Below are 26,596 nucleotides of genomic sequence, written 5' to 3'. Positions count from 1 at the left end.
GCTGGTCAGCCCCAGGAGGGGCTGACAGAAGTCCTGCAAAACTCCACTGTAAGGTCACCGTACTGGCCTCAGGTGAGGGAGATGGCAGGCTCCCAGGCATCAAGGGCACCAAGGAACTGGGGTTAGGACAGGTGGGGTCCTGAAGCCTGTGCCCAGGGAAGTCCCCAGATGCATCATACCCTCCATTCTTGCTAGGGAAGTTGCACGTGCTCTCCTGCTGTCAGGCACGGGACTGGGGTTGGTGGGTAGGGCACGCTGTGTACAGAGGGGCCAGACTGGATGGGCTCTGTGGGGACAGTGTCCAACCAGCGCTCTCCAGAAGGCAGGTGCTGGGGCAAGGGGACATTCTGAGCTCCCAGGAGTGTCATATGGCCTGTGGGGCTTCTGCCTTTAAGGACCTGTTGGAGCCCAGAAGGCTGAGCCTGGACTCTGTCCAGAAAAATGGAAAACAAAACTTATGCTCTGGGCCTCTCCCTGGACCCCAGCTAGACACTGAGGGAGGCCCTGAGCATGAGTCCCCCACATTTGCTCCCTCCTTCCTTGGGGACATCAGGGATCCTGAAACTTGGGAGAAGCAGAGAATCCTAAAGGAACCCATTGGCTTTGGAGCCTCCTGTACCCTTCTCCATCTTTGCAGGGCCTCACTGGGTCCAGGCAAGTCTCAACTCCAGCCTGTATCCCCAGCACCCTGCCTTGCTAGCGGTTTCCCCAGTGATCCAGGCACCACCCTCCAGAGGGGCAGAGTTCATTGTTTATGGACTGATTTGTGTGTATGGGTGTGTGTGTGTGGGGGGTAGGAGGCAGGGTGCTGCCTCCCCAGGGATCTGTCCCTATCTCTGATTTGGTATGTATCCCACACTTCAGGCCTGTATGAAGAAGCCCAGAAGGTTTATTGACAGACCTGTGGGGGCAGCTCTTCCCCCCACCAGGGCTTCTAAAGGCTGGGCAGGTGGGTACTGGTGGGGCTGGGGGTTCTGAGGGGCTCAGAGTAAGAGAGGGTTGTGGGTAGGACTCGCCTTATTGCTGGTTCTGAGTGGGGCCGGGGAGGGGGTGCTCTCCGGCCTCTGGACTCACTGGGTCCGGGGCAGCAGGAAGTGGCCATGCCTGGGGGGCTGGGGTGCCCTGGGGTCACTCAGAGGGCTGCACATTTGAACCTGCCCAGCGGGGGTGCCCAGGTCCCAAGCCTGTGGGTGGTTTATCCTGGTTTACAGACCAGGGGAGGGCTTCAAGGGTGAGCAGAGGGTTTGAGGGAGCTCTGGAGAGACTCCTGTGGCCTCAGGGGCTGGTCACCACCTGGGCCACAAAGAGGACCTTGTAAGTCTCCTTCACGTCCCCCTTGAGCTGCAGCAGGGCTGACACCATGAGCGGATGATCTGGCTGGAATGGGAGGGGAAGGAAGGAAGGAGACCCTCAGTCCCCCGGCCCACCAGACGCATGTGTTGTCTTACTGCCCACTACCTACCTCACCTGCCCAGGGCCCACCCAGCAGCCCTCTCCTTGGGTGGGGCAGGGGTGTCATCCCGCCAAGCCTTTGGTGTTTGCAGGGCTTCCCAGCCAGTCTGCGGCACTTACGTCGAAATCGGCAGGCGGCATCCAGGAGATGGTGAGAGTCTTGGTCTGGCCACGCTCCACAGAGCCCCTGGAGGGCTCGATGGTGAAGCCCTTGTGCTGCAGAGACGTGCCGCCGTCCAGGCTGAACTCGACAGTCTGCGGGACACTGGAGCTGCAGGTAGGGCTGGCAGGCCAGGCACAGCTCCCAGGAAGCAGTGGGACTGGGCTCGAGGGTAGCCGACTCCACCTGCCCTCTCAGCCCTGACCAGCAGGCTACCCAGCCCATATCTATCCAGGGGCCAGGCCGGCAGTGGCCCAGGCTGCCCAGGCAGGGGGTGCTGCAGAGGGGCTGCGTGGGCCTGGGCAGTTGTGGTCACCTTCTTTGGGGACAGCTGGGTGGTCCGGATGCAGCCCACCTGCAGCTCTCGGGTGGCAGGTGGGGCTGGCTTGTCTGTGTCTAACTGGATGTAATCCAGGGTCACCAGGATGGGCTTCAGCTCCTCTGCTTCTGAAGAGAGAGAACTGGCTGGGGGCTGATGGCATGGGGTGGGGCTGCCACCCAGAGAGTGAGGGAGCTGCCTAGGGTCAGCTGGTCCCCTGGAAATCTCTCTTTAGCATGACCCCACCCTTTGGGGGATGGGCCAGGAATGACCGCCCTACCCTTCCATCTTCTTAGGGCTAAGGGTGCAGGTGGGCAGCAGGAGGGGTTCTCTTACTGCACCGAGCCCCCCCCCCCCCAGGGCTCACCCTCTCTGCGCTCAGGGTCGCAGGTGGGGATCGCGGTCAGGGACTCCACAGGCACGTCCAGGGGGTCTCCGCCCTCCACGAACATCATGTGCTCGCGGGCCGCGCCCTTCAGAAGGATCTGGTGGGAGAGTTTCTGGGGACAAGGAGCACAGCAGCATCGTCCTGTGACCCATGACTGGGGCTCCAGGAGAGTGTGGGCCCATGGGACCTGGGCCCTTGGCCTCTCCACCTGACGACACCCGTGGCGCGGAGCCCCCATCCACCGGCCAGGGCCTCCAGAGTAGGACAGGCCGGGAAAGCCGGAAGGGCCCTGGACACGCGGGAAGAGGGGTCGAGGCTGGGCTCGCGGAGCCACACCTTTTCGAAGAGCACGACCTGCAGCCTGTCGGAGAAGTACAGGCTCTCGTGGTCTGGGCTGAAGGTCACGGTGAAGCCCTGCGCCTTGCCCGGGTCCATGATGCCCTCGACCGGGACCACGCTGAACACGCTCTGGCCGCTGTGGTTCTGAGTGCCTGCGGGTCGGGCGGCGCGGCGAGCCCCCCCCCCCCCCCCCAGTCAGCAGCGTCCCGGGCGGGAGCCCCGGCCCCCCCCCCCCAATCCGCGGCCCGCTTCCCCCTCCGCGCCTGCGCCCCTGCCCCAGCCCCCCCCGCCCCGCCCCCGCCGCCCGCGCTGCGCTCGCACCTCGCCGGGCCTTGCCCCGCGGCCCTTCCCGGCAGCCGCCCGCCCGCTCACCCACTACTTCGGTCCTCTGCGCCCGCGAGGCGAGGAACTGCGGCAGCCGCTGCCGGGCTGCGCTCCCGGAGCGGGAGAGGCTGTCCAGCTGCAGGGAGAACTTGATGGGCAGCGTGGAGTGGTTCTGCAGCTGCGAGGAGGGGCGACCTTCAGCGGACTACCCACCCCGCCGCCCGCGCAGGCTGCCGCAGAGGGGTCTCGGCTCGCAGCTCGCTCTCCCCCCCCGGGGAGCACACCTAGCGGGGTGTCCAGTCCCGCTCCTGCCCGATCTTTTTCACCTTGCGCTCTCCGCACTCTGTGGAGCGGTTGCTTCATCTCGTCCCGCCTCACCTTACCCCCCCTGAAAGGCTGGTACCCCTCTGGATCCGCGGTGCCCTCGGTTCTCCAGAGCGCCCTCTGCTGTCAGGCTCAGGCTAGCCTTCAGCAGAACCAGCATCCTTGCCCAGTCTCTCCCCTGCCCTCACCCACTTCTCAGTGAAACAATTCAGGGAATCCCTGTTCTGGGCTCAGTGCCAGGTCGCGACCTAAGCCAGTGGGCGAAGCAGGTATCCTGTTGGTTGCCTGGTCGCAAGGCTGGTGAGTCCCTCGGACATTGGAGAAGTATGCGGAGCTAGGCCTGCCCTCCCACAGGGGGTGGGAGGCCACAGGGCAGTGTGAGCTGGCCAGAGAAATCTGTAACCGCCCTCCCCCTCCCAGCAGTGTCTGAGCTGAGCTCCTCCTCATCCCAGATGGAATGGCTCCTGCAAAGGCCCTGAGCGGGAAGATAGGGAGCACTGAGGCCGAGCAGATGAGGGGTGGAGGGAGGGGTGCTGGACAGGGCAATGGAGGGGGCAGCTGCTGGGCGGGGGGGTGGCTGGAGTGGGGGTGGCCTGCACCTCTCTTGGCTTCCCTACCAAGGCAGGTCTGATCCCTCCCAGGGTGGAGCCCCCTCCCAGGAGACCAGGGCAGGCACCAGGCCCCCTGTGATGTGCTTCACCTTGAAGCTTGAGGACACAGACTCTCTGGCAATCACATAACCCATGTCAAGAACGTCCCCTTCAATGGAGCATGTGATCATGGATGCCACGCCGGTGCCCATGAGGGTCAGGGAAAGCGTGCCTCTCTTGGTGATGATGTTCAGTGTTTCTTGGGCCTATGGAGACCATGTCCATTAGCATGGAGCAGACACCTGTCAGAGGCATGTGCCGGAGCTCTGCTGGGAGCAGCTGGGACAGGGCAGGCTGGAGCTGAGACTGCTCTGAGCTCCCTAGCCTCCTCCTGCTTGCCCACCAGAGGTGAGAGCCTAGGGGGACCGGCCGCCCCCAGGGCCCTGAGCACGTGGGCTGCAGCACGGTGTAAAGTGGGCCTGGGACTCACCAGGACGCTCTCATGGGGAGAGAAGGACAGCGTCAGGACCTGGGTCTCGCCAGCAAGCAGCTTGCTGATGGGGTTCAGCAGGACAAAGGGACCATTGGGGTTCAGCATGGAGAACTCCACCTGAGGGCCCAGTGTCAAGGAGAGGTGGCCAGGGCAGGACTGAAGCCCCCCACCAGCTCCTGTCCCGTCCATGTAGGCTGCCTGGGCTGGGTGTGGACAAGGATACAGCAAGATCCTCTGGGGAGATGTTCTGGATGGAGACCTTTTTTATGCCGTGGTGTCCTGAAATGGGATGGTGGAATCAGGGTATAGCCCTAGGCCCAGGAGTGGGGTGTGGGAACCCAGGCGGTAACTGTGGGAGGGCCGAGTCCCTGGGGTGGGGGTGTACGTGGGGGGCTGGGCCCAGTCAAGACTCACCTACAGCGATGTCACCGAAGTTGGAGATGGTTTGGCCTTTGTTGGAGGTCACCACAATAGACGGTGGCACTGCCGGGCACCACAGCTCCAGGTACAGGGTGTTGTGAGGACTGGGGGGAGGGTGTGTTGATGGCACTGTGCCCCACCTCCCCGCCCTTGTCCTGCCCACTCCGGCCACTGTGCCCTTCCCTCCGGGGCCCCAGAGGGCTGGTAGCACAGGAGGGACGGTGACTTTCTGGAAGACACCCCTTGCCCCGACCAGAGCACCGCACCTGAAGCTCAGGGGTTCTGTCCCCTTCCTGTCTTTGGTGTCACCACTGGCAACAACACAGGGAACCACAAACTTGTCAAACTTCCCCTGGAAAGATCTGGCCAGCGTGGCCTGGGCAGCCTGGTACTCGTCGGAACTGGAATGAGGCAGCAGCTTGCACTCACACTCCTGCATCCGCACTGCACATGCTCTCCTGGGGCAGTAGGGGGGCCCACAAGGCCACACCTGCTCCCCAGGGCCCTGGACCAGAGGGGAAGGGGCCCCAGGCTGTGGCTGTCCTACCCTTTCGTGGTTCCTGTGGGAGGTTCTCCCTACCCCACAGACCTGGTCAGGCACCTAACAAGAGGGGCCTCAGGCCTAGGGCAGGCAAGTGACTCAAGCCCCTCAGAGCTCTCCTGGCCTCATTTTGCACCTGGGGAGGCTGGGGCTGCTGAGCTGGGGATACGGGAGTCAGGAGCAGCAGGGTCTCCCCAGCGCATGGTGTGAGGCTGTGCATAGGGACACCAGGCCCATGGGAATGGGGTGGACAGATGCTCAGGAAGCCAGAGCTTAAGGGGCCTCAAGGCAGCGCCTGGATTCAACTGTGCCTGAAGCTAGCCCAGCCCTGGACTTCCAGTCACATGGCTCAAAATAGCTCTGTTCCAGGCAGCCTGTGGGGGAAAGTCGCCATGGGGATCAGGACAGGGTCTCATCACATGCGCACAGAGGGCGGTGGAGGGGGGCTACCTGAACTTGAGGTCCTGCTTATACGGCTCTGAGGTCGGGGTGGTTGAGGTCCGGAGCAGTTGGTCTTGGTTCTGCAGCCGAAGCGTGGAGAAGGACTGTCTCCTTAGGTCCTTCCTCTGGGTGACTGTGTCCTTGCGGACCTGGGGTGCAGAGAGGCCAGCTCTGCTCAGCCCAGCGGGCACTGCTGGCTGCCCCTCGTAGCCTGCTCTCCACCAGCGCAGGCCTGGGCAGACTGCCCTGTGCAGGGGCCCCAAGGGCGTGGGCTCGGAGGGGTGGGGACCCAAGCACTAAGCGGCTTCCTCAGGAAGACTGACCACAGGTGCAAAGGGCAGCCAAGTGTCCAGAGACCCCCTCTGGGCCTGTGCACTGACCCCAGCGTTTGCCCTCAGTAGTGGGGAACAGGCAACAGAGGGAGGATCCACCCGGGACCAGGGGTCCTCCTTCCTGGTGCCGCCCCCCAACGCCTCACTGCAGGAAGGCAAGGGCTTCCCCTGTGTGTGCCAGACACTGGAGAAGTGGGCTTCGTGTCCCGCTGCGTCCCCAGGGCAGCAGGGGGCAGCTGTCGCTCTAGGCCGCATGACTGCACAGCTCTGTGTGGGTCCGTGGGACCTTCTCCCTGCAGGAGCCCCCAGGCTGCCCCGTCTGCAGCCGGCAAGGGCAGTGGGCCTGACCCTCCTGGGCTCCATCCCGGGGGGTTATGCTTCCCTTCATCTTCTTCTTCTTTTTTTTTTTTTAAAGAAATCTCTTTATTTACTTATTAAGATTTTATTTATTTGAGATAGAGCGCACGAGGGGGGTTCAGAGGGAGAGTGAGAAGCAGACTCGCTGCTGAGTAGGGAGCCCAATGCTATCCCAGGACCCTGAGCTCATGACCTGAGGGGAAGGCAGACGCTTAACTGACTGAGCCGCCCAGGCGCCCCTCCCTTCTTTCAGGTTTACATCTGTGAGGCCCTTTTCACGGGCTTTCCTTTACGGTTGTAAGGAGCCACACTTGTCCAGGGTCATGGGCCCCTTTGCCATTTTATCTGCTCTCCCTCCGTTAAAGCCCCACCTGCTTCTCAGTGCATCGGCCCCTGGGGACCTAGCCTTTCCTGGTGATGCTGTCCGGACAGGAGGAGATGCTTTGAAAGCAGGCTGACACACCACGCTCCACAAAGTCCACCCAGCGCTCCCGGCGGCACGCCAGCCTGGCCCCCTGGAACCTCGGGGTGGGGGGTGTGCAGGAAGCCACAGCCCCCGCCCTGTGCCCCCACGCCCCTCCTCTTGGAGTCCCCCACGCACCGGTCTGACTTCCACTGGTTTGGTCAGGGCCTGGGAGTCTTCCTGGTGGATCAGCGGGCTGGGCAGCGTGGGCCGGAAGGCCACCTGGATCAGACATCTCTGCAGGGAGAGCCGCCCAGAGGGCAGAGCTGGCCCCTGCTGGTGCCCTGTCCTCCTCAGCACCCCGAGGTTCCCCCCCCCCCGCATGTCCCCAGGTCATGCTCTCTGACACTCCTGGCAGGACACTCGTCACCTCATTTCCTGAAGGCCCTTTCCAGGGGGATGCTCCCTGACCACTGCCCCTGGGGGCTAGGTGGGTTACCGTGCACGACCATCAAGTCCACTCTCATCATGTAGGGCAGGGGTCCCCTGACGGATGTCCTGATGGGCCAGGACCCGCCCACAGCTCACATTAGGCATGACATGTGTGAGAAAGGAAGCTTTGCATTCAGCCATCAAGATCTGAGGGTGAGTTCTTCACCCCAACTTGTCCCTGTGACTGGCACAGCCTGCAGGGAGGTCCTGGGCCCTACTGAGGGCTCACTCCCAGGTGTCCCCAGTGCTCAGTACAGCAGAGGTGCCGACACAGTGGGGGGCAGAGCAGATGGCATGGGGAGGGGAGAATAAAGGAAAGAGGAAGGGAGGGAGCAGGGAGAGGGAGAGAACGCAGAAGCCGACCACAATACCCCCCACTGGGGCTGGTACTTAAGCAGTATTTGCTAAATTTAATAAAATGCATTTTAAATGATCACACGAATTGAAACGCCGCCAGGGCCCAGGTGTCCCCGGCACCCTCACGTGCCCCTCCTCACTTCGTCCTGGCAGCAGCCACCCTAGCTTTTGAAGGGAAAGACCGGGGCTCCAGGAGGCTGGGTGGCCCTGGCCCAGGCTGAGAGGAAGCTCTACCTCCAGGCCTCGTTTCCTTCTGGTCTATCAGGCAGAGCTGGGCGGGGGGAGCCCTCAGTTGAGTGGACACCCACCCTGCACTTCCGGGGACCAGGCCCCCTGTGCCCATCTGCTGTGAGATCCAGGGCTCTGCACGTCCTCCCTCAGTCCACACCGCCAGAGCTCCTGGGCAAGTGCTTGTGGGGTCAGCCACCCTTGGGTGCCCCCGCCGCTGGGGCTTGGGCTGGGCTGGGGCTCGTGGGCCATGGAGACCGTCTTAGGCCTGCTTGGGCCTGAGGAGGGGTAGAGCTCACCCCGCCTCTGCTGTCCAGGCTGCATCCCTGTGGCCAAGGCTGGGCAGAGCTGGGATCCCAGGGGAGCTCCGCCCCCCAGCCTACCTGCAGGGCTCACACCTGCCTTTCCTGGCAGCACGGTCCCCACCGAGGGCGAGATGGTGATGGGCGAGTCCGGGGGCAGCAGGAACTCGAAGGACGTGGGCCCCACAGGAGAGGGGTCCTCTGAGCCGATGCGGGGCACGGAGTGGGTCAGTGAGTTCATGCTCACGTGAGAGTTGATGACGTGCAGGGTGGCCACGGACATGTCGTACAGGGAGGTGGCTGCGAACTTGACCTGGTAGTGGGACAGCTCCAGGGGCGGGTGGACGCCCACAGCCCGGCACGCCAGCTTGAAGCACCTGGAAGGGCCGGTGTGGGCGGCTCAGCAGGGGGGTGCGTCTCTGGGGTCCCTCTGAGCTGTGGAAGGTGGCCCCTGAGGAGACGGTGGCCTGCATAGACACAGCGCCTGGGACCACGACGGCAGTTGTCACAGATTTTGCTCACTGCCTCCTTAGTGCGTTTTACTGTCTTGAAGGTGCTGCTACCGCCGTGCACGCGTGAGGAGGAGAGCTGCTGAGGGGGGAATTTCTGGCTTATTTTGTAAATATGCACTGACATTTAAAAATAAAACGATAAATTGCTCTTTAAATATGAGCACAGGGATCTAGAAACCCTAGTGAGTTGATTTCTGCCATCATCCTTTAGAGAAAAAGAACAGATGCAGGAGGTGGGCTTTCCCTCCTGGAACCACGGCCCCGTGTGTCCGCAAGCCGGTGGAGAAGGTCCCGGTGCTGGTGAGCCTTGGAGCCTTCTCGACGGGCACATCTTGGCACCTGGCCAGGATGGCGCGGGTTCCTCTGACCCCTGCAGAGGCCCTAGGGCTCTTCAGAGCTGGGACAAAGGAGCCAAGGTGCTCTGGCTGGCAGCTTCCAGCAGCTCACAGGGAACGAAGCTCTGCCCAGGGTTTGGGGGCCACGGAGGTGCGGGTGTGGTTTTACACCAGTGAGGCCGCAGACAAGCATGGCGGCGCGGGCTATGACTTTTGAAGACTAACCTCGGTTTGAGTGTTCTTGGACCATGTGTGATCGGCTTGGTGTTTGAATTAAGATAATGTATCAAACAAAAAAAAGAACAGATATTTGGTATTTTAACCACTGGAATATTTCCATTCCACATCTTCTTCGAATCCAGATTTCTACCGCGCTCTGTGTTGAATTTTGCCCTAATTACATACGTTTTAGCGCTCTGATGTCGACTGCCCTATCATAACCCAGCTGTGATGGTAACGTTGCTCATGCACTGAAATACTGAGATACATATTTTTGTGTCTTGTGACCACAGGCTCTGAATGTGGAACAAAAATCCTTCTGTGTGGAAATATCATTGAGGTTATTATTAGCATGCAGTTAACTGGGAAACCATAAACGTATGAAATGTGATAATCATTACATACAGAAAGTGAGATTTCACGGGACGTGTTTCAGGACAGTGGATGGAGCTGCTGTTCACCAGCTGGTTACGGCATCAGGAGTGGCGTGACGGGATGGGGGTGATGCCTGGCTTCCCTGCAGGGCCCTGGGGTGGGCATGGAGGAGCTTGGCCCCCCAGCATCACTCAACCCTATGACCCTCTCCTTATGCACCCACATCACAGGCAACATGTCTTCCAGTATTAATTTGAATGATCCCCCTCTTGCGACTCACTTACGCCTTCCTTCATTTTGTTGCAAAGAAAGCACCAGAAGCCCCCACCTGTCAGGCGTGGCATCACCAAGGCTCAACTGCGACTTGCCAGATGCTGCCATTCTTATGACTGGGAGGCAGCGGGCTTTACCCAAGACCCTGATGGGGGACGTGGCAGGCGGGTAGTCAGGGCCCTTGATTTTCCTTGTGGGTTCTAGCTCTATCTCCATTCCCTGAATTCTTACCACCCGTGGACTTATTCCTGATCACCCACAAGACTGTCAGATCCCAGGAGATCACTGGTCCTGCCCATGGCCACATGCCCGGGGCCAGAAGAGGGCTTGGCCCATGGGCTCCGGGGAGCTGGACCCCATCCAGGGCTGCCCAGGCCCCCAGACAGGGCCAAACAACAATACAGGCTGAAATGCAGGTGGGAACAGGAGAAGAGAGGAAGGGAAACAGGAGGGCGGGCGGGCGGGCGGGCAGTGGGATTCATTGCCCAGCTGGACACCCGCACAGGATGCTGCAGAACATTCCTCACTGGGGCTGGTCGTCTCAGGCAGCAGCAAGAACAGGGCCCTTATCCCAGACCAGCCCCTCTGCACCCTGTTTGAGTTCTCTCTTTCCACCACGTCCTCCAACCCATCTGTTAGGGTGCAAATGGGAAGCTCAGGGAGGGCCAGGGACTGTCCCCATCACACAGTGCATTAGAGAGAGTGGGGCTCATGTCCAGGGTCCTCTGGGGTGCAGAGGGACACTCTGCATACCACATGCACACTCACACACACTCACACGTGCATGCTCACACGCACACACATGCACACCACACATGTTCACATGTGCACGCTCTCATGCACACACATGTCCACAGCACATGCTCACACATTCATGCACACCCCTCGTGCTCACACGCACACACATCTACACACATGCACTCACACACCACACATGTTCACATGTGCACACTCACACGTCCAGTGCATGCTCACACACATTCATGCACACCCCTCGTGCTCACATGCACACATGTCTACACACATGCACTCACACACCACACATGTCCACGTGTGCACACTCACATGCACACACACGTCCAGTGCATGCTCACACACATTCATGCACACCCCTTGTGCACATGTCTACACACATGCACTCACATGCACGTTCACATGCACACACACACCACACGTCTACATGTGCACACTCACATGCACACACATGTCCACAGCGCATGCTCACACACATTCATGCACACCCCTCGTGCTCACACGCACACACACGCTCACACTGCATGCTCATACACACATCCACAGGTGCTCGCTCACCTGCCCGCACACACTTACACTGCTCCCATGCTCGTACTCTCATACACACACACACACACACACATGCACACACACAGGGGCGAGCAGGCCCAGCAAGCAAGGTCCCGGATCCCAGGAGCCTGAACTGGGTCTGAGGTCCCTGCAATCAGTGGTGTCTCAGGCCAGCCTCATGGTCGACCCAGCCGCCAGTGTTTGAGGGTGGGGAGGGGCTGCCGCCCCTGAGCCAGCTGCACCCGGCCCTCTACTCACCGGTTGATCTCAGACTTGCAGACGAGCTCGAAGTTGTACTCCTTAGCCTTGGTGGGTTGGAAGATCACGTCAAGTTGCAGCATTTCTAGTGGCAGGATTGTCCCAAACCCGTCATTGGGCTGAACGTCCACAAACTGGCAAATGGAAAACCATTGATGCCAAAGTGAAAACACAGTGGTCCGCTGGGACATATCGTGGGGGGCTGTGTGCATGTGTGTGTGGCAGAGTGCATGAGTGGGTGGGGACGCATGTAAGTGTGAGTGTGTGAGCAGTCTGGGTGTTTGTGTATGAGCGAGTGTCTAGGCGTACCGGGCTACGTGTGTTGGTAAGTGTGTGAGTGGCAGCATTTCTGTGAGCATGTCCGTGTGTGATCACATGTGCGTATGTGAGTTGTCTGTGTGCCTATGTGTTTGCATGCATGTGACGTGTCTGCATGCATGTGAGCACATGCACGTGTGGTGCATTAGGCCAGTGTGTTCATACACGTCTGCATGTATGTGAGTGGAAGGCAGGGTCGGCAGCGGAGCCGCCCAGAGAGAGATGAGGGGAGCCTGGTCTAAGCCTCATCTTGGCTGCCCTGCAGGGCCAGGCAGCCAAGAGTTCTGGAAGGAAGGGAGGGAGAGGAGTCTGGAGTCCTGCGGGGGCGTTGGCCAGAGAGGGAGAGAAAGGCTGGGACAGAGAGCAGCAAGGCAAGGCGGGGCTGTGGGCAGTGGGGAGGAGGAGGGGGACAGGCAGGGAGAGACCCCAGGCCAAGAGGCCTGGAGGTGGGCATGGGGTCCAGGGAAGGGTGAGGCCACCTGGTGCTGGGCATCTGGACCCTGGGGCAGCACCACCCTGGCCCATCCCCAGAGCTTCTGTCCCCACACCCGTGCTCCTCCCTCACCGAGTGAGGTACCTTGGGGAGCCCGACAAACCCAAAGCCCTGGGGCAGGAGGGAGTGGTTGTAGAGGCTGACTTGTGTCCTGACGCCCTCGTAGATGGTGCAGTAGCCAAAGTCCACGGCCGAGGGGCTGAGCTCCAGGTCCGAGGTGGTGACCACAGCGTGCACGGTAAACCCCACCGGCTTGATCTGAAGTGTGCAGGGTGGGTGCGTCCTGGTTACTTGGAGTCTGTGTTTGCAAATGTCTCCGTGCACAAGAAAGGCAGAAGCATTGCTTTGACCCGGTGGCCAGACACGAGACTCTGAAAAAGTCCACTTCCCTGTAATCCCTGACTTGGGAGGATAGGAAAGCAGGTGCCAGAAAAGAAGGGAGGAGCCTCAGGTGGCCGTGGTGCGGGCGTGCGTGTGTGCATGCGAGCACACATATGTACGCCCTGTGAATGTGCCTGTGGGCACGTGTGGGTTCCAGTGCCAGGGGGACGCCCCGCCGGCCCTGCACAGCCCTCAGAGGTCTCTCCCCAATCCACAAACACCTGCCTCCCCACGAGTGCCCAGCGTTCCCGGGGAGTGTCCCACGCAGACCTGATCAGCCACCCGGATTGTCATTGGGGCCTTCAGGACTCTGGTTTCCTTGTCGAAATACTTCCCTGCATCTTCTGGGAGGGAGTGTCTGAAAGAGGATGGCGCCGCTTGGAGGAGGCAGTAAAGCTGACCCGCGGGTTGAGCTACGCACGCAGCGCGCCCCGGGTGCTCACCGCGGCAGGAACTTGAGCTGCACGGCGTAGGAGGAATGGGCCTGGATGTAGCCTGTCTCGGGCAGGAGCTCTATGTGCTCCCTCAGCTCCTTGCACACTTCGAACTTCAGACGCAGGGCCGCTTTCGACCTGCAGGGCACCCAGGGACACCAGTCAGCGACTCTCTGCATCTGCGCCCGCGGGACTGACACACGTCATACGACCCAGGCGCCCACGGGTGCACGGTATAGTGCGTGTTCAGTGAGCGCTCGCGGCCCGGCTTGCTCAGGGGTGGCTTTCCTGAGGAGTTCCTATAAACAGAAACCCTGCCGTGGAAATACGGCCCCAGTCAATTCTCAGAAACCTGAGTGTTTTCTGGGAAGACCTTTGCGGGGCAGGCACCGCCCAGTGCAAGGACCTGCAGGGGTGTGGGCACAGGGATGGGACCCCTGCCCGCCTGGGGCTCTGTTGTACTCCTGCCCAGGCCAAGGTTGGGAGGGGCTGGGCCCCACGGGCCCCGACAGGCCTGGGGCCATTTCCCTTGATTTTGTCCCCTCTTCCAACGCCGGAGCAGCCAGAGGAGGCCACGTGGGACCCCACAAACCGCGTGGGGCTTCTGCTTCTAGTTAGTGCCTCTTGCTCCCTGGCCCCCATCTGGGCTCACCTGGAACCTTCCCTTTTTCTACCTCAAAGTTCCCCCACTCCGCTGCCTGCCTTTGAGTCTCCACCAAACCAAGTGACTGGCTGACTCTGTCACGACACACGGCCTGAGTGTGCAGCTGGCGTCTTTGTTTACCCCACAGGCCAAGTGCTACCCAGCCCCACAAAGTGGCTGCACTGTGCACCCTGAGATAAACTGGCAGAGGCTGGCGAGCCCTAGTTGCCCGAACAAATCCACGGGAGCCCCTCTTGAGTCCCCCGATGTTTGTGGTCCTGGCGCTGAGACAGGCAAGTCCCCCGCAGATGCGCGGTCATGGCAGACGCCTGCGGAACTTCCACACCTACAGCCAGTTCTGCGCTGGAGGCAGGGCCCGCGAAGCCCGGGGAACTGTTCGGGGAACGAGAGTCCCCTGAGTGCTAACCACAGCATTTGCCTACTTTTCTCCACCTAAGTCGTACTAAAGTAAAAAGTTTTCAGAGATGACCGCTCTGGTGTCTGGACGCCTTTGCAAAACCCTGCAGATAGAAATGCACTTCTTTCCCTGGGCTCCGTTTGCTTTTCTTCTTTTTCTTCTGGTTTTCCTGTCTGTCCACGAGGTGCCAAGGACCTGCGCATGCAGGGGGAGTGTCCCCTCGTTGCTGGAGCCGCTCACCACAGACCCAGGGGCTTGGAACAACACGGGCTTATTCTCCTAGAATTCTGGAGGTCAGAACCAGACACAGGTCCCACTGGCTAAGGTCCAGCTGGGGGCGGGGCTGCTTCCTTCTGAGGCTCCAGGGAGACTCCCTTTCCTGGCCCTTTCCGGGGTCTAGACGCACCGCATCCCTGGCCGTGGCCCCGCCTCCGTCTTCCCATCTGATTGCCTGTGTGTCTGACTCTGGCCCTGCCGCCCCTCTCATGACGGTGACTCTGAGAGTCGACCCTGTGGGAGGTCCTCGGCTGAGTCTCACACGTGGGTCCCGTGGGTCCGGGCTCCGCTGCTGCCGGGCTCACCGTGTGTGCACGACGACGGAGTCCTGGTACAGCCGGTCATACATACACATCTTCAGATCTACGTTGGGCTTTGGCACCCAGACGGGCACGTCGATAGCAACGCCCAGGACTCTGAAATACAACTGAGTTTGAAGGGGCAAAGTCAGAGACACATGCTTCTGCTGGCAGAGCGGGTGAGGCCAGCTGAGTGAGGACGCAGCCTAGCCAAGGGGGTTTTATAACTCTTACAAGCATCCGAAGGTTAATCATTAAACCAGCCACGTTTTGGAGTTCTGTGGCAGTTTTCATATCATATAATTTAAACAATCCTTTTTATTACCAGAATGTTCAAACATAAAAAGACGGAATAGTATAATGGATCGTCATGTACCCATCACACAGCTTCGTGACGATTGCCATGTTTAGCTGTTTAAAAACCCCTTTCATTACAGAACAATGCATCTCACAGAGAGACGTACACTTTATAAAACTCTCCCAGCTAATGCAGAGGGAGGCTCAGAGGTCGCGAAGGGACCAGGGACAGAGGGAAGTACTTCTATCCCCTCCGCGGCCACTGGCTCCTCCCAGCCAAAGCCTGAGTCCTGGGTCTTGGGAGGTTTGGGGGGGTCTGTGGGGGTCCTGCAGGGACAGGCTGTGCCCAGCAGCCCCTCTCGGGCTGGGCAGGGGCCTGGCAGGGGAAGCACTGTCCTGGTGTGACGGCAGTGAGCCGAGGACTCCACACGCCTTCCTCCAGGACCCCCGGGCTGGGAAGGGGGCCGCCGGCCCACAGGACGGGACTCGTGACACTTAGAACACCCCAGCCGGCAGACCCTAGGCACAGGGTCTCTGGCGCAGAGAGAAGACTGCAGGATAAAGACAGAATGTCGGTGGTCTGAGTGCCGGGGAAGGCGCGGAGGGCATGAATATGTGAATCACCCAGTTCAGGAATTTGCTCACAGCCCTTACACACACGTGCACACGTCACGTCGATAAACTCAGTTTTGCCTTTGGTCACAACAAACATGTCAACAAATTAAAAAAAATGAACAACAGAGTTTGCAGGTCATGTTCTCTGAGCCAAATTTAATAAACCTTCAAGTAAATAAATAAATAACAAAAAGTAATGAGTAAAAATGGTAACTGCTTGGAAATGAGGAGAGGCATTTCTAGTGATTAAGAGCAGGGGCTCCGTATGTGTGTGCACGGGTGTGTGTGTGTGTGTTGGCTATGGAGGCAGCCATCTGTGCCGCCAGCTGGCTGGCCAGGTGTGGGCAGCGCAGGCAGCTTCCTCGCAGGGTTGTGGCGGGAGGAGCGCCGAGGGGCAGGGACCCAGGGCCCAGGGCCCACGCCACGGTGCGGTACTCACTGTCGGGCACTGCTGATTCTTGAACACAGCCTTGAACTTGGTCTGGACCTCTCCCGGGATGACCGGCGTGAAGATGACCGGCACTTTGACGGAGCTGAAGGGGCCAATCTCACCCTCTGTCACCTGCATGGGAAGACAGGTGCCACAGGCCAGTCAGGCTTCATGTTTCTATCAAGGCACTTCCCCCGTCCTCACCACGGGCTGCATCACCACGAGGTGAGTGTCCCTGGGTGGCCTGGCCCTGCCCTTCGAGGACTTGCTGCCCAGCGTCACAGCTGCACCCCGCCGTGTGTGTACTTGCTCTCTCGATGACCCGGGACCCTTGTGTGCACGTGCACGCGTGCATACACCATACTCCAGCCGGGGAGGCCCTGCCCGTGTCTCTGAGTGGACCCAGGGCCCTGCACCCAGGACACTGGCTCTGCTGCTCCAGTCCTGCCTGACCCCCGCTCGGGACGGCTGACGGTGCCACCCAGAGGCTGAGTCCGGACAAGTCTCGTCGGGCTCTGGCCAAGTGGAAGGGCCACCCTGGGGGAGGGGGCAGCAGGTCAGGAGGGCATGGCTGGAGGAAGGTGGCCTGTGATGCAGTGGGCCTTGCTAACCTCTCCCAGCGAGATCTCTGTCTGTTCCTCCTCGGGAGGTATGGTCACGACAGTGGTCATGGTCACTCCTTCAGAGTCTGGAAAAGAAGGAGGTCTAGATGAGAGGGCTGGGGCAGCCCATGGGGCCCAGGGGTGAGCTGAGGTCCCAGGGGGATCTGGCCCCTCCCGCTCTGGGACCACCAGCTCCCAGCCAGCTCCCTCCCTCTGGCCCTGCTCTGCAAAGAGGAACGACCCAGTGGCATAGGAGGGGCAGAGGGACTTCTCAGGGACAGTGGGCACCATGGCCTTGGGAGCTGGAGACTGGGGGTGGAAGAGGGGGCCAGAGCGACTGAGACCCAAGCTAGGGGAGGTGAGGTCAGCAAGGGGAGCTGGCTGTGTGTGGCTGGTGGGGTGCAGGGGCCTGAGGGTCAGAGCCAGAGAAGATGGAATGAGCCAGCCCTTTGGGGGTCAGGGGACTGGAGAGTGGGCTCAGAGGGGTTTTCTATTCAGAGGAAGAAAGAAGAAGGCCCAGCAGAGAGGAGGGCTGATGCAGAGGGAGTGGAGAGTTGGTGGGGTATGGCCTGGGGTGGGAGGTGTTTCTAGTGGCCAGTGGAGCAGAGGGACCAAGGCCTAAAAGTTTACAAGGATATCACGTTCCAAATGTCCCAGCCGAGTCCCCGTTACTTAGTGTTGCCTGTGCGTGTGCCACTGGCGTGTTCCCTGCTGGCAGGCTGTGCACACTGACCCACCCGGGGGCTATTTGTCGGGAAGGCCCCTGAAAGCAGATGCTGACTCCTCTTGTCTGAGAAGGTCTTCCGGTGGACTTTGCTCGTGATGACACAGTTTGACAGGAGAGATGAAGGTCAGCACCCTCCCTAGTCCTGATCTTGGGCTGCCTGGCCTGGCCACCACGGAAGATCCAGGAGAACTCCGGCGGCCTGGCCCAGGCCCGCCCCTGACACCACGTGTGCCCAGCATGGCTGAACGATGACCCTACAGGGTAGTGTGCTCCGTTTCTGGGGCCTGGGGTTGGTCTGAGCCCCTCCAACTTGGCAGACCTGTCACCCCACTCAGCAGCCACAACTGTCACCTCAGTGGGGGAGGGGCCAGTTGGCTGTCACCACCTTGATGTTTATGTCCTTGTCTGCTTCAGGAGTAAGCACTATGACAGCCCGGGCCTGAGCCAGGGCAGACCCCGGGGTCGCTGCTTCAGTCTGCGTGGTTGGTGGTTGGGGTCTGTTGGTGGGTCCCAGTGTGGAACTGTGCTGATGAGTCTGCTAAGAACACGGCGAACTTTCGTCAGTTCTAGACTCGGGCTCATTAAAGATTGTGAAAGCTTCCTTTCATCACGTGTCCGGTATTGGTCCCTGCTGTCAGTCATAGAGTGGACATTTACTCACCTCCGGGATACGAGTGTAGATGTGTTTCGACATTTTAGAAAGTTCTCAGCAAGCATGTTGTTAAATACGACCGTTTCCTGACTCGAGGAGACGGATGAGACCTCCTGCCTCTGTCCTCCATGGCTTAGACCACGCTTTCATGTCTCCATCTCTGCCTGTCTGCAATTGGGAAGTTCCCTGGGTCTCTCCTCAGCAACGTCTCTCCACTTCATCCCGATTGGGGTTCCCGTTTCAATGATCACATTCTTACTTCTAGAAGATTTATTAGGTTCGTTTTCCGATCTGCTTCACCTCCTTCTTCGTGATGGTTTTCCATGTATCGAGTGAGCACGCTTATTTTGTGTCAGTGTCGGATAATATCGGTATCCGAAACCTGCAAGATACAGCTCTCTGCTGTTCCTGTGTGTTGAATGGTTTCTTTTCCACCTCTTTTTATGAAGGAGTAAAGTCCACCCATTTCAGTGTAACCTTCTGCAAGTTTTGACAAATGCACAGTGCGTAGCCCCCGCCACGGTCGAGACATGGAACACTTCCATCACCCCCAAGCCCCCGTGCGCCCCTTTGTAGCCAACCGCTCCCCTGCCCCTGGGAGCCACTCATGTGTATAGTTTCGCCTTTCCCAGAATGCCAGGCAGATGTTTTTTGAGCCCGGCCTTTCGCTGACCGAGGATGCCTCTGAGACTGGCGCATGTGGCTGCATCTCTAGCTGAGCCCCCTGGTGGCAGGGATGAGGCTCCGCATGTTTGCTCACCCGTCAGGGACATCTGGGGGGCTAGTTTGCGGCAGTTACAAATAAACCCTCTGGAAATGTTCACGTACAGTTCTCCCTTCGAATACAGGTTTTCATTTCTCTTGGTAAATACCTAGGAGTGGGGTGTCTGGTTGTAATATGTTTGCTTAACTTGATGAGAAAGTGCCAAACGCTTCGGCAGTGGCCACACACCCAGCAGCAGACAGGGGTCACGGCAGCCCCTCACCAGCACTTGGTGCTGCCGGCCGTCTGCCTTGTTTTTGGCGGATCTAGCCACGCTACTCGATGTGTGGTGCAATTCCACCGCGGGTTTAATTTGCGGTTCCTTCACGGCTAATGATGCTGACCATCTTTTCACGTGCTGAAACGCTGTCGACAAATCTTTGGTAAAGTGTCTAAGTTATTCTGCTCATTTTTTAAAAAAGCTTTTATTTTTATTTATGAGAGAGAGAGAGAGCAAGCAGGGGAGGGGGGAAGGAAGGGGGAGAAGGAGAGAGAATCCCAAGCAGACTCTGTGCTGAGCGCAGAGCCCAACGTGGGGCTCGATCCCACGAGCCTGAAATCATGACCTGAGCTGAAACCAGGCACCCTTTCGACGCGTTTTTAAACTGGGTTATTTGTTTTCTAATTGAGTCTTTGAAAGTTTTTTTTTTTTAAGATTTTTATTTATTTATTCGACAGAGATAGAGACAGCCAGCGAGAGAGGGAACACAAGCAGGGGGAGTGGGAGAGGAAGAAGCAGGCTCATAGCGGAGGAGCCTGATGTGGGGCTCGATCCCATCACGCCGGGACCACGCCCTGAGCCGAAGGCAGACGCTTTAACCGCTGTGCCACCCAGGCGCCCCGAGTCTTGAAAGTTCTTTACATATTTTGGGCATGTTCTTTATCAGACATGTAATTTGCTAGTATTTCCTACCAACCTGTTGCTTACCTTTTCATTCTCTTAGCATTATCTTTAGAAGAGCAGATGTTTTTAGTTTTGATGAATTCCAGGTTATAACTTTCATTTTTATTTTATCATTTATTTCATTTTTTTTCATCATGACAAGTGGACTCCTTCAGCCCCATTCCCTATTTCCCCCATCCCCTCACCTCCTCCTCTCTGGTGACCGTCAGTGTGTTCTCTGTAATTAAGAGTCTGTTTCTTGGTTTGCCTCTCTCTCTCTTTTTCCCCTTTGCTCATTTTTTTCTTAAATTTCACGAGAGGAATTATATAGTATTTGCCTTTCTTTAACGTATTTTGCTTAGCATAACACCCTCTAGCTCCATCCACACCGTTGCAAATGACAAGATTTCATTCTACTTTATGACTGAGAAATAGTCCATCGTCTCTCTATATACCACATCTTTATCTATCTGTGGATGGGTGCTCTGGCTGCTTCCATAGTTTGGCTCTTGGAGATAACGATGCTATAAAACATAGGGCTGCATGTATCTCTTTGAATTAGTATTTTTGTATTCTTTGGTAAATACCTAGTACTGAAATTGCTGGGTCGTAGGGCGGTTCTATTTTTAACTTTCTGAGGAACCTCCATATGCTGTGTTCCACAGTGGCCGCCCCAGTCTGCATCCCCACCAACAGTGCACGAGGGATCCCCGTTCTCCACGTCCTCGCCAACACCTGTTGTTTCTTGCGTTGTTGATTTGAGCCATTCCGACATCTGTGAGGTGGTGTCTCATTGTGGTTTTGATTCGTATTTCCCTGATGCTGAGTGATGCTGACCATCTTTTCATGTGTCTGTTGGCCATCTGTATGTCTTTTTTGGAGAAATGTCTGTTCGTGTCTTCTGTCCATTTTTTAAATTGGATTATTTGTCTTTTGGGGGTTGAGTTGTATCAGTTCTTTATATATTTTAGATACTAACCCTTTATCGGCTATGTCATTTGCAAATATCTTCTCCCATTCGGTAGGTTGTCTTTTAGTTTTATGGTTGTTTCTTTTGCTGTGCAGAAACTTTTTATTTTTGTGTAGTCCCGAAAGTTTATTTTTGCTTTTGTTTCCCTGGCCTCAGGAGACAGATCTAGAAAAATGTTGCTATGGTCGATGCAAAGAGGTTACTGCCTGTGTTCTCTTCTAGGATTTTGATGGTTCCACGCCTCACATTTAGGTCCTTAATCTACTTTGAGTTTATTTTTATGGTGTAAGGAAGTTATGGTTCAGCTTCCTTCTTTTGCATGTGGCTGTCCAGTTTTCCCAGCACCATTTGCTGAAGAGTCTGTCTTTCCCCCATTGATGTTCTTTCCTCCTTTGTTGAAGATTAACTGACCATATAATTGTGGGTTCCTATCCTGTTCTATTGATCTATATGTCTATTTTTGTGCCAGTATCACCCTGTTTTAATTACTACCACTTTTTAATATAACTTGAAATCTGGAACTATGATACCTCCAGTTTTGTTTTTCTTTTTCAAGATTATTCTGGCTATTCAGGGTCTTTTGTGGTTCCACCCAAATTTTAGGATTATTTGTTCTAGCTCTGTGAAAAATGCTGTTGGTATTTTGATAGGGATTACATTAAATCTGTAGATTGTGGGACACCTGGGTGGCTCAGTCAGTTAAGTGGTCGCCTTCAGCTCAGGTCACGTCTTGAGGTCCTGAGATCAAGCCCCACATCAGGCTCCCTGCTTAGTGGGGAGTCTGCTTCCTCCTCTCCCTCTGCTGCTCCCCTGCTTGTGCTCTCTCGCTTGAGCCTGCTCTCTCTTCAATAAGTAAATAAAATCTTTTAAAAAAATCTGTAGATTGCTTTGGGTATTATAGACATTTTAACAATATTTTTTCCTCCAATCCGTGAGCATGGAATGTCTTTGCATTTGTGTCATCTTGAATTTCTTTCATCAGCATTTTATAGTTTTCAGAGTATAGTCTTTCACCTCTTTGGTTAAACTTATTCCTACTGAATCCCTTTATCAGTTCTAGTACTTATTTGGTGGAGTCTCTGGGGTTTTCTATATATAGTAGTATCATGTCATCTGCAAATAGTGAAAGTTTTACTTTTTCCTTACTAATTTTTACTTCTTTTTCTTGTCTTATTGCTGTGGCGAGGACTTCCAGTACTAAGCTGAAGAAAAGTGGGGATAGTGGATATCCTTGTCCTGTTCCTGACCTTAGGGGAGAAGCTCTCAGTTTTCTACCATTGAGTAGGATGTTGGCTGTGGATTTTCACATAAGGCCTTTATCATGTTGAGGTATGTTCCCTCTAACCCTACTTTGCAGAGGGTTTTTATCACGAATGGATGTTGTACTTTGTCAAATGCCTTTTCTGCATCTACTGAAATGATCATATGGTTGTTATCCTTTCTCTTAGTGATGTGACGTATCACGCTGATTGTTTTGTGAACCCTGGAATAGATTCCACTTGAGCAGGGTGAGTGATTCTTTTAAAGGATTGTTGGATTCGGTTTGCTAATATTTTCTTGAGGATTTTTGCATCTATGTTCATCAGGGATATTGGCCTGTAGTTCTCTTTCTTTGTGGTGTCTTTATCCGGTTTTGGTATCAGGGTAATGCTGGCCTCATATAATGAATTTGGGAGTTTTCCTTCCTTTTCTATTTTTTGGAATAGTTTACGAAGAATAGGTATTAACTCTTCTTTTAATGTTTGGTAGAAATCACCTGTGAAGGGATGCCTGGGTGGCTCAATCGGTTAAGCATCTGCCTTCGGCTCTGGTCATGATCTCAGGGTCCTGCGATCGAGCCCCACATTGGGCTCCCTGCTCAGCGGGGAGTCTGCTTGTCTCTCTCCCTCTGCTCCTCCCCTCCTGCTCATTCTCTCTCTCTCTTTCAAATAAATAAAAAAAATCTTTAAAAAAATAAATCACCTGTGAAGCCATCTGGTCCTGGACTTTTGTTTGTTGGGAGATTTTGATCACTGATTCAATTTCATTACTGGTAATTTGTTCAAATTTTCTATTTTTTCCTGCTTTAGTTTTGGAAGGTATATGTTTCTAGGAATTTATCCATTTCTCCAGGTTGTCCAATTTATTGGCATATAGGTTTTCTTTTCTTTTTTTAAGATTTTATTTATTTATTTATTTGAGAGAAAGAACACAAGTAAGGAGGAGGGGCAGAGGGAAAGGGAGAAGCAGACTCCCCACTGAGCAGGGAGCCCGATGCGGGGCTCGATTCCAGGACCCTGGGATCACGACCTGAGCAAAAGGCAGACGCTTGACTTACTGAGCCCCCCAGGTGCCCCGGCATATAGGTTTTCATAATATTCTGTTAACAATTGCTTGAATTTCTGTGGTGTTGATTGTTATTTCTCTTCTTTCCTTAGTGATTTTATTTATTTGGGTCCTTTCTCTCTCTCTTTCTCTCATCTGGCTAGAGATTTCTCTGTTTTGTTGATCTTTTCAAAGAACCAATTCCTGATTTCATTGATCTGTTGGTTTTCTGTTTTTGTTTTTTAGTTTCTATATCATTTATTTCTGTTCCAATCTTTATAATTTTCTTCCTTTTTCTGGGTTTGGGCTTCGTTTTTTCTTCTTTTTCTAGCTCCTTTAGGTGTAAGTTTAAGCCTGTAGTGCTCTAAACTCCCTTCTTAGAACTGCTTTTGCTGCATCCCACAGTAGGTGATAATTTTTAAAAGACGGATCACATTTTTGATGTCATATCTGAAAAATCTTTGCCCAACACACGATAACACAGATTTCCTCCTACGTTTTGTTTTAGAAGTTTTATATTTTACATTTAGGTCTATGATTTATTTTGAATAGTTTTTGTTTACAGTGTGAGGAATGGATGGAGGTTCATTTTTGGGGCATATGTTTATCTAACTGTTAAGGTCTCATTTGTTGAAAAGACTTTTTTTTTTTCCCTCCAAGGAATTCCCTTTGCATCTCTAGTGAAGACTGACGGCCATATTCGTGAGGTCCTGTTTTTGGACTCCGTCCCATCGAGTCTCTGTGTCTCTCCCTTTGCCACCACCACACTGTCCTGTCACTGTAGCCTTAGAGTAAGTCCCGAAATCAGGTAGTCTGAGTCTTCCAACTTTGTTCTTTTTCAAAGTTTTGGATATTTTAGGTCCTTTGGGTATCTAAACGAATTTTAGAATCAGCTGTTGATTTCCACGATGAGGCTCGTGGCAGCCGTGTCGGGTAGGAGCTTGTGGGTGTCTGAATCGGCATAAACATGTTGAAAAAGAACGTGAGCGAACAAAAGAGAGGCAGCAAGAGCGCAGCGGGTGGGCCCTGCAGACACTGAGGCAGGAAGAGTCGGGGGGGCACACACCCTGAAACCCCCCCTTGTGACCGGGGCACAGCGGGTCTGTGACTTGAGGTGTGTCCATGAAAGCGGACGGCACACAGTGGCGGAAACAGGAAGAACAGCTCCCACAGCGGCCTGAGCAACAGGACTGCTCTAGGCTCTGCTTCTGTGAGGCTGAAACAGGAGAAATCCGCCGTTTCTGGATGCGTGTGGTAGGGAAACTGTCCAGGGAGGCAGGGAGGTGATGGGAACAGTGCCAACAGCGGTCAGGCTGGCCTCCGGGGAGTGCTCTTCCTTCTCCCACTGGGGGCTCGGGGCTGTTGGCGGGGAGCCCCCTGTTTCTTGATTCTTCTGTAAATTGTCCTCACAGGTTATGCGCTGCTGTGTACTAGCAGAGCTGGGGGTGGCCCTAGACAGCCCAGTGCCCCCAGGACCCTTCAGGTCTTCCTCTCTCCCCGACCCCCTCCCTCCGTCCAGCAGCTGCACCCCTGGGACAGGACTCCTCAACTGTCCCAACAAGGACCCCAAGCCTTCTATGGCCAGCCTGGTGGTCCAAAGCTGGGAGTTCCTTTAAATATTCTGCTGCCTTAACTGTCACTGCAAGTTGCAATCCAGTCCACAACCAGTATTGGTTTGAATGTATATATTCCCTTGTTTACTATCACTTAACTCGAAGTCCTAGAAAAAGACTGCACAGTCCAGCCCCGTGGCACCACGCGGGCTCAGCAGAGCCTCCCAGGAAGCAGCAGGTGCTCTGGGTGCTCCTGAAGTCTGCCCCCCCCCAAGTCCCAGCTCACCTGTGGGGCGCCCCTCTTCCTGCTCCTTGCTGTCCTGCTTCCCAGACTCCTTCCGGCTTGGCATGTGTGTGGGAGAGGACTCGTTGCCCTCGATCTGTTGCTCAGAAATGCTGGTGATTTTATCGTTATCTTCATCTGTGAATAGGCTACTCTAAAAAGGGAACAAGACACTCTTACTGGCAGTTTCCTATTTACTTTCCCACTCAAATGCCCAGAGCCCTGTTGCCAGGAGAGCCATGGGGAGAGCCCGGCCATGATCTTGCTCCCCGGCTCCCTCTGTCCCAGGCGCTCAGGGCCCAAACGCCTGTCTCTAGCCCAGGCTGGCCCTCCTTGCTTCTCCACGGGCACTGCCGGGTCTCGGGTCCTGCTGCATTCTGGGCTCTGGCATGCAGCCCATTCCACGGTCTCCCTCCATGCCGACACTCTGCCCTCCTTTCCTGGGACACCTGGCTCCTCTCTCCACGTGGGGTCAGTGCCCCAGGCCCCACACTCTCCTGGCCGCAGCTCAGATGCCCAGCCTGCATCTCCCCCCCATTCTCCTGGCCCTGCTCTGGGTTCACACCCCAGCCCCTCCTACCTCTTCCCCCACCCCATTGGTCCCATCCCTCCCTGCAGGAGACACTTCCAGGGCCTTTGCTGAGAGCCCTTCATGACTGGACCAAAACTGCAAAGTAGCTCAGTGCTTCTTGTTAGGGAGTTTCACCCGTCCTCATCCCCAAAAGACCTCCCAGTGTCCAGGGGTGTGACGGAAGTTGTTTCCACAGATGGGGTCCCACCTGTGTCACTCTGAGATTGTTTCCATTCACTTAGCACATCTGCACAGCCTTCCCATGAAAAGACTGGCTCACCTTGCGCCTTTGGAAAAGGTGCAGGAGTGGGCAGGGTCTGCTGAGCTTTCAGGCCGTGTGCTCTTGGCTGGCCTGCCCCAAGCTAGGACTTCACAGGTGCATCAGGAGAAAGGTGGGTCCCCTGCGGCTCTCGGGCCTGGAATCTTGGCCACTGCCCTGTCAGTCGCCACACACTGGAGCGGGGTCAGCGTCCCGTTGCCGCTGCACCTGCCAGGTGGCTCCAAGTGTCCCCTTACAGAGCCCAATCTCCTCCACGTGGCCTGACGATGACACCCAGCCCTGTGTCGACAGACCCCTTCCTATCGCTGATACTCACAGGACCGTCTCGGGTGGGGGAGGCATCACACCTCGCCCCTGGCTGCGTAGCCACGACTAACGATCGGGAGCAGGCAACACACTCACTGTTTTCATGACCGACTGGGAGATGTCCAACTCATAGGACTCTGATGCCGGAAGAAACTTGAACTTGGTGCCCAAGCCCCCGATGTTGGTCAGCGTGATGGTCCGGGACGCGGTCTCCCCCACCACATAGCTGCCAAAGTCGATGAGCTCCTTGTCAAGGGACAGCTGCCGAAAGACCCAGGGAGGAGCCAGGGTGACTGTGCTAGGCAAGCTCTCCTCTCCCATCTGCTGCCCTGCAGCCCTGAGGGGACCCAGGAGCTCTGGCCCCTCCCCCCTTTTTAAAGATTTATTTATTTATTTATTTATTTATTTATTTATTTGACAGAGAGAGACAGCCAGCGAGAGATGGAACACAAGCAGGGGGAGTGGGAGAGGAAGAAGCAGGCTCCCAGCGGAGGAGTCCGATGCGGGGCTTGATTCCAGGACCCCGGGATCACGCCCTGAGCCGAAGGTAGACACTTAATGA

At 56.2% G+C, this 26,596-nt stretch overlaps 1 protein-coding gene across 1 annotated transcript in view; it reads right to left on the bottom strand.

Annotated features, from left to right (window-relative positions):
* Positions 1-871: 871 nt before the first annotated feature.
* Positions 872-26,596, bottom strand: part of CFAP74 (cilia and flagella associated protein 74) — a 66,570-nt gene continuing 40,845 nt past the window's right edge. Inside the window, 23 exon segments of the mRNA XM_087858679.1 lie at positions 872-1,377; positions 1,573-1,707; positions 1,929-2,059; positions 2,299-2,484; positions 2,487-2,810; positions 3,031-3,160; positions 4,007-4,162; positions 4,387-4,506; positions 4,613-4,668; positions 4,804-4,913; positions 5,076-5,210; positions 5,801-5,940; positions 7,082-7,180; positions 8,363-8,639; positions 11,537-11,670; positions 12,432-12,605; positions 12,999-13,086; positions 13,172-13,300; positions 14,805-14,926; positions 16,150-16,272; positions 16,752-16,828; positions 24,881-25,031; positions 26,131-26,295. Of these exon segments, the coding sequence (XP_087714805.1) occupies positions 1,276-1,377; positions 1,573-1,707; positions 1,929-2,059; positions 2,299-2,484; positions 2,487-2,810; positions 3,031-3,160; positions 4,007-4,162; positions 4,387-4,506; positions 4,613-4,668; positions 4,804-4,913; positions 5,076-5,210; positions 5,801-5,940; positions 7,082-7,180; positions 8,363-8,639; positions 11,537-11,670; positions 12,432-12,605; positions 12,999-13,086; positions 13,172-13,300; positions 14,805-14,926; positions 16,150-16,272; positions 16,752-16,828; positions 24,881-25,031; positions 26,131-26,295 (3,264 nt within the window). The 3' untranslated portion in view covers positions 872-1,275.

This window comes from Ursus americanus, chromosome 33 (assembly GCF_024610735.1).
Source record: "Ursus americanus isolate L20-20 chromosome 33, mUrsAme1.1.p, whole genome shotgun sequence".
Classification (NCBI taxonomy): domain Eukaryota; kingdom Metazoa; phylum Chordata; class Mammalia; order Carnivora; family Ursidae; genus Ursus; species Ursus americanus.
The sequence above is the reverse complement of the archived record's forward strand: the minus strand, read 5'-3'. Positions and strand labels throughout refer to the sequence as shown.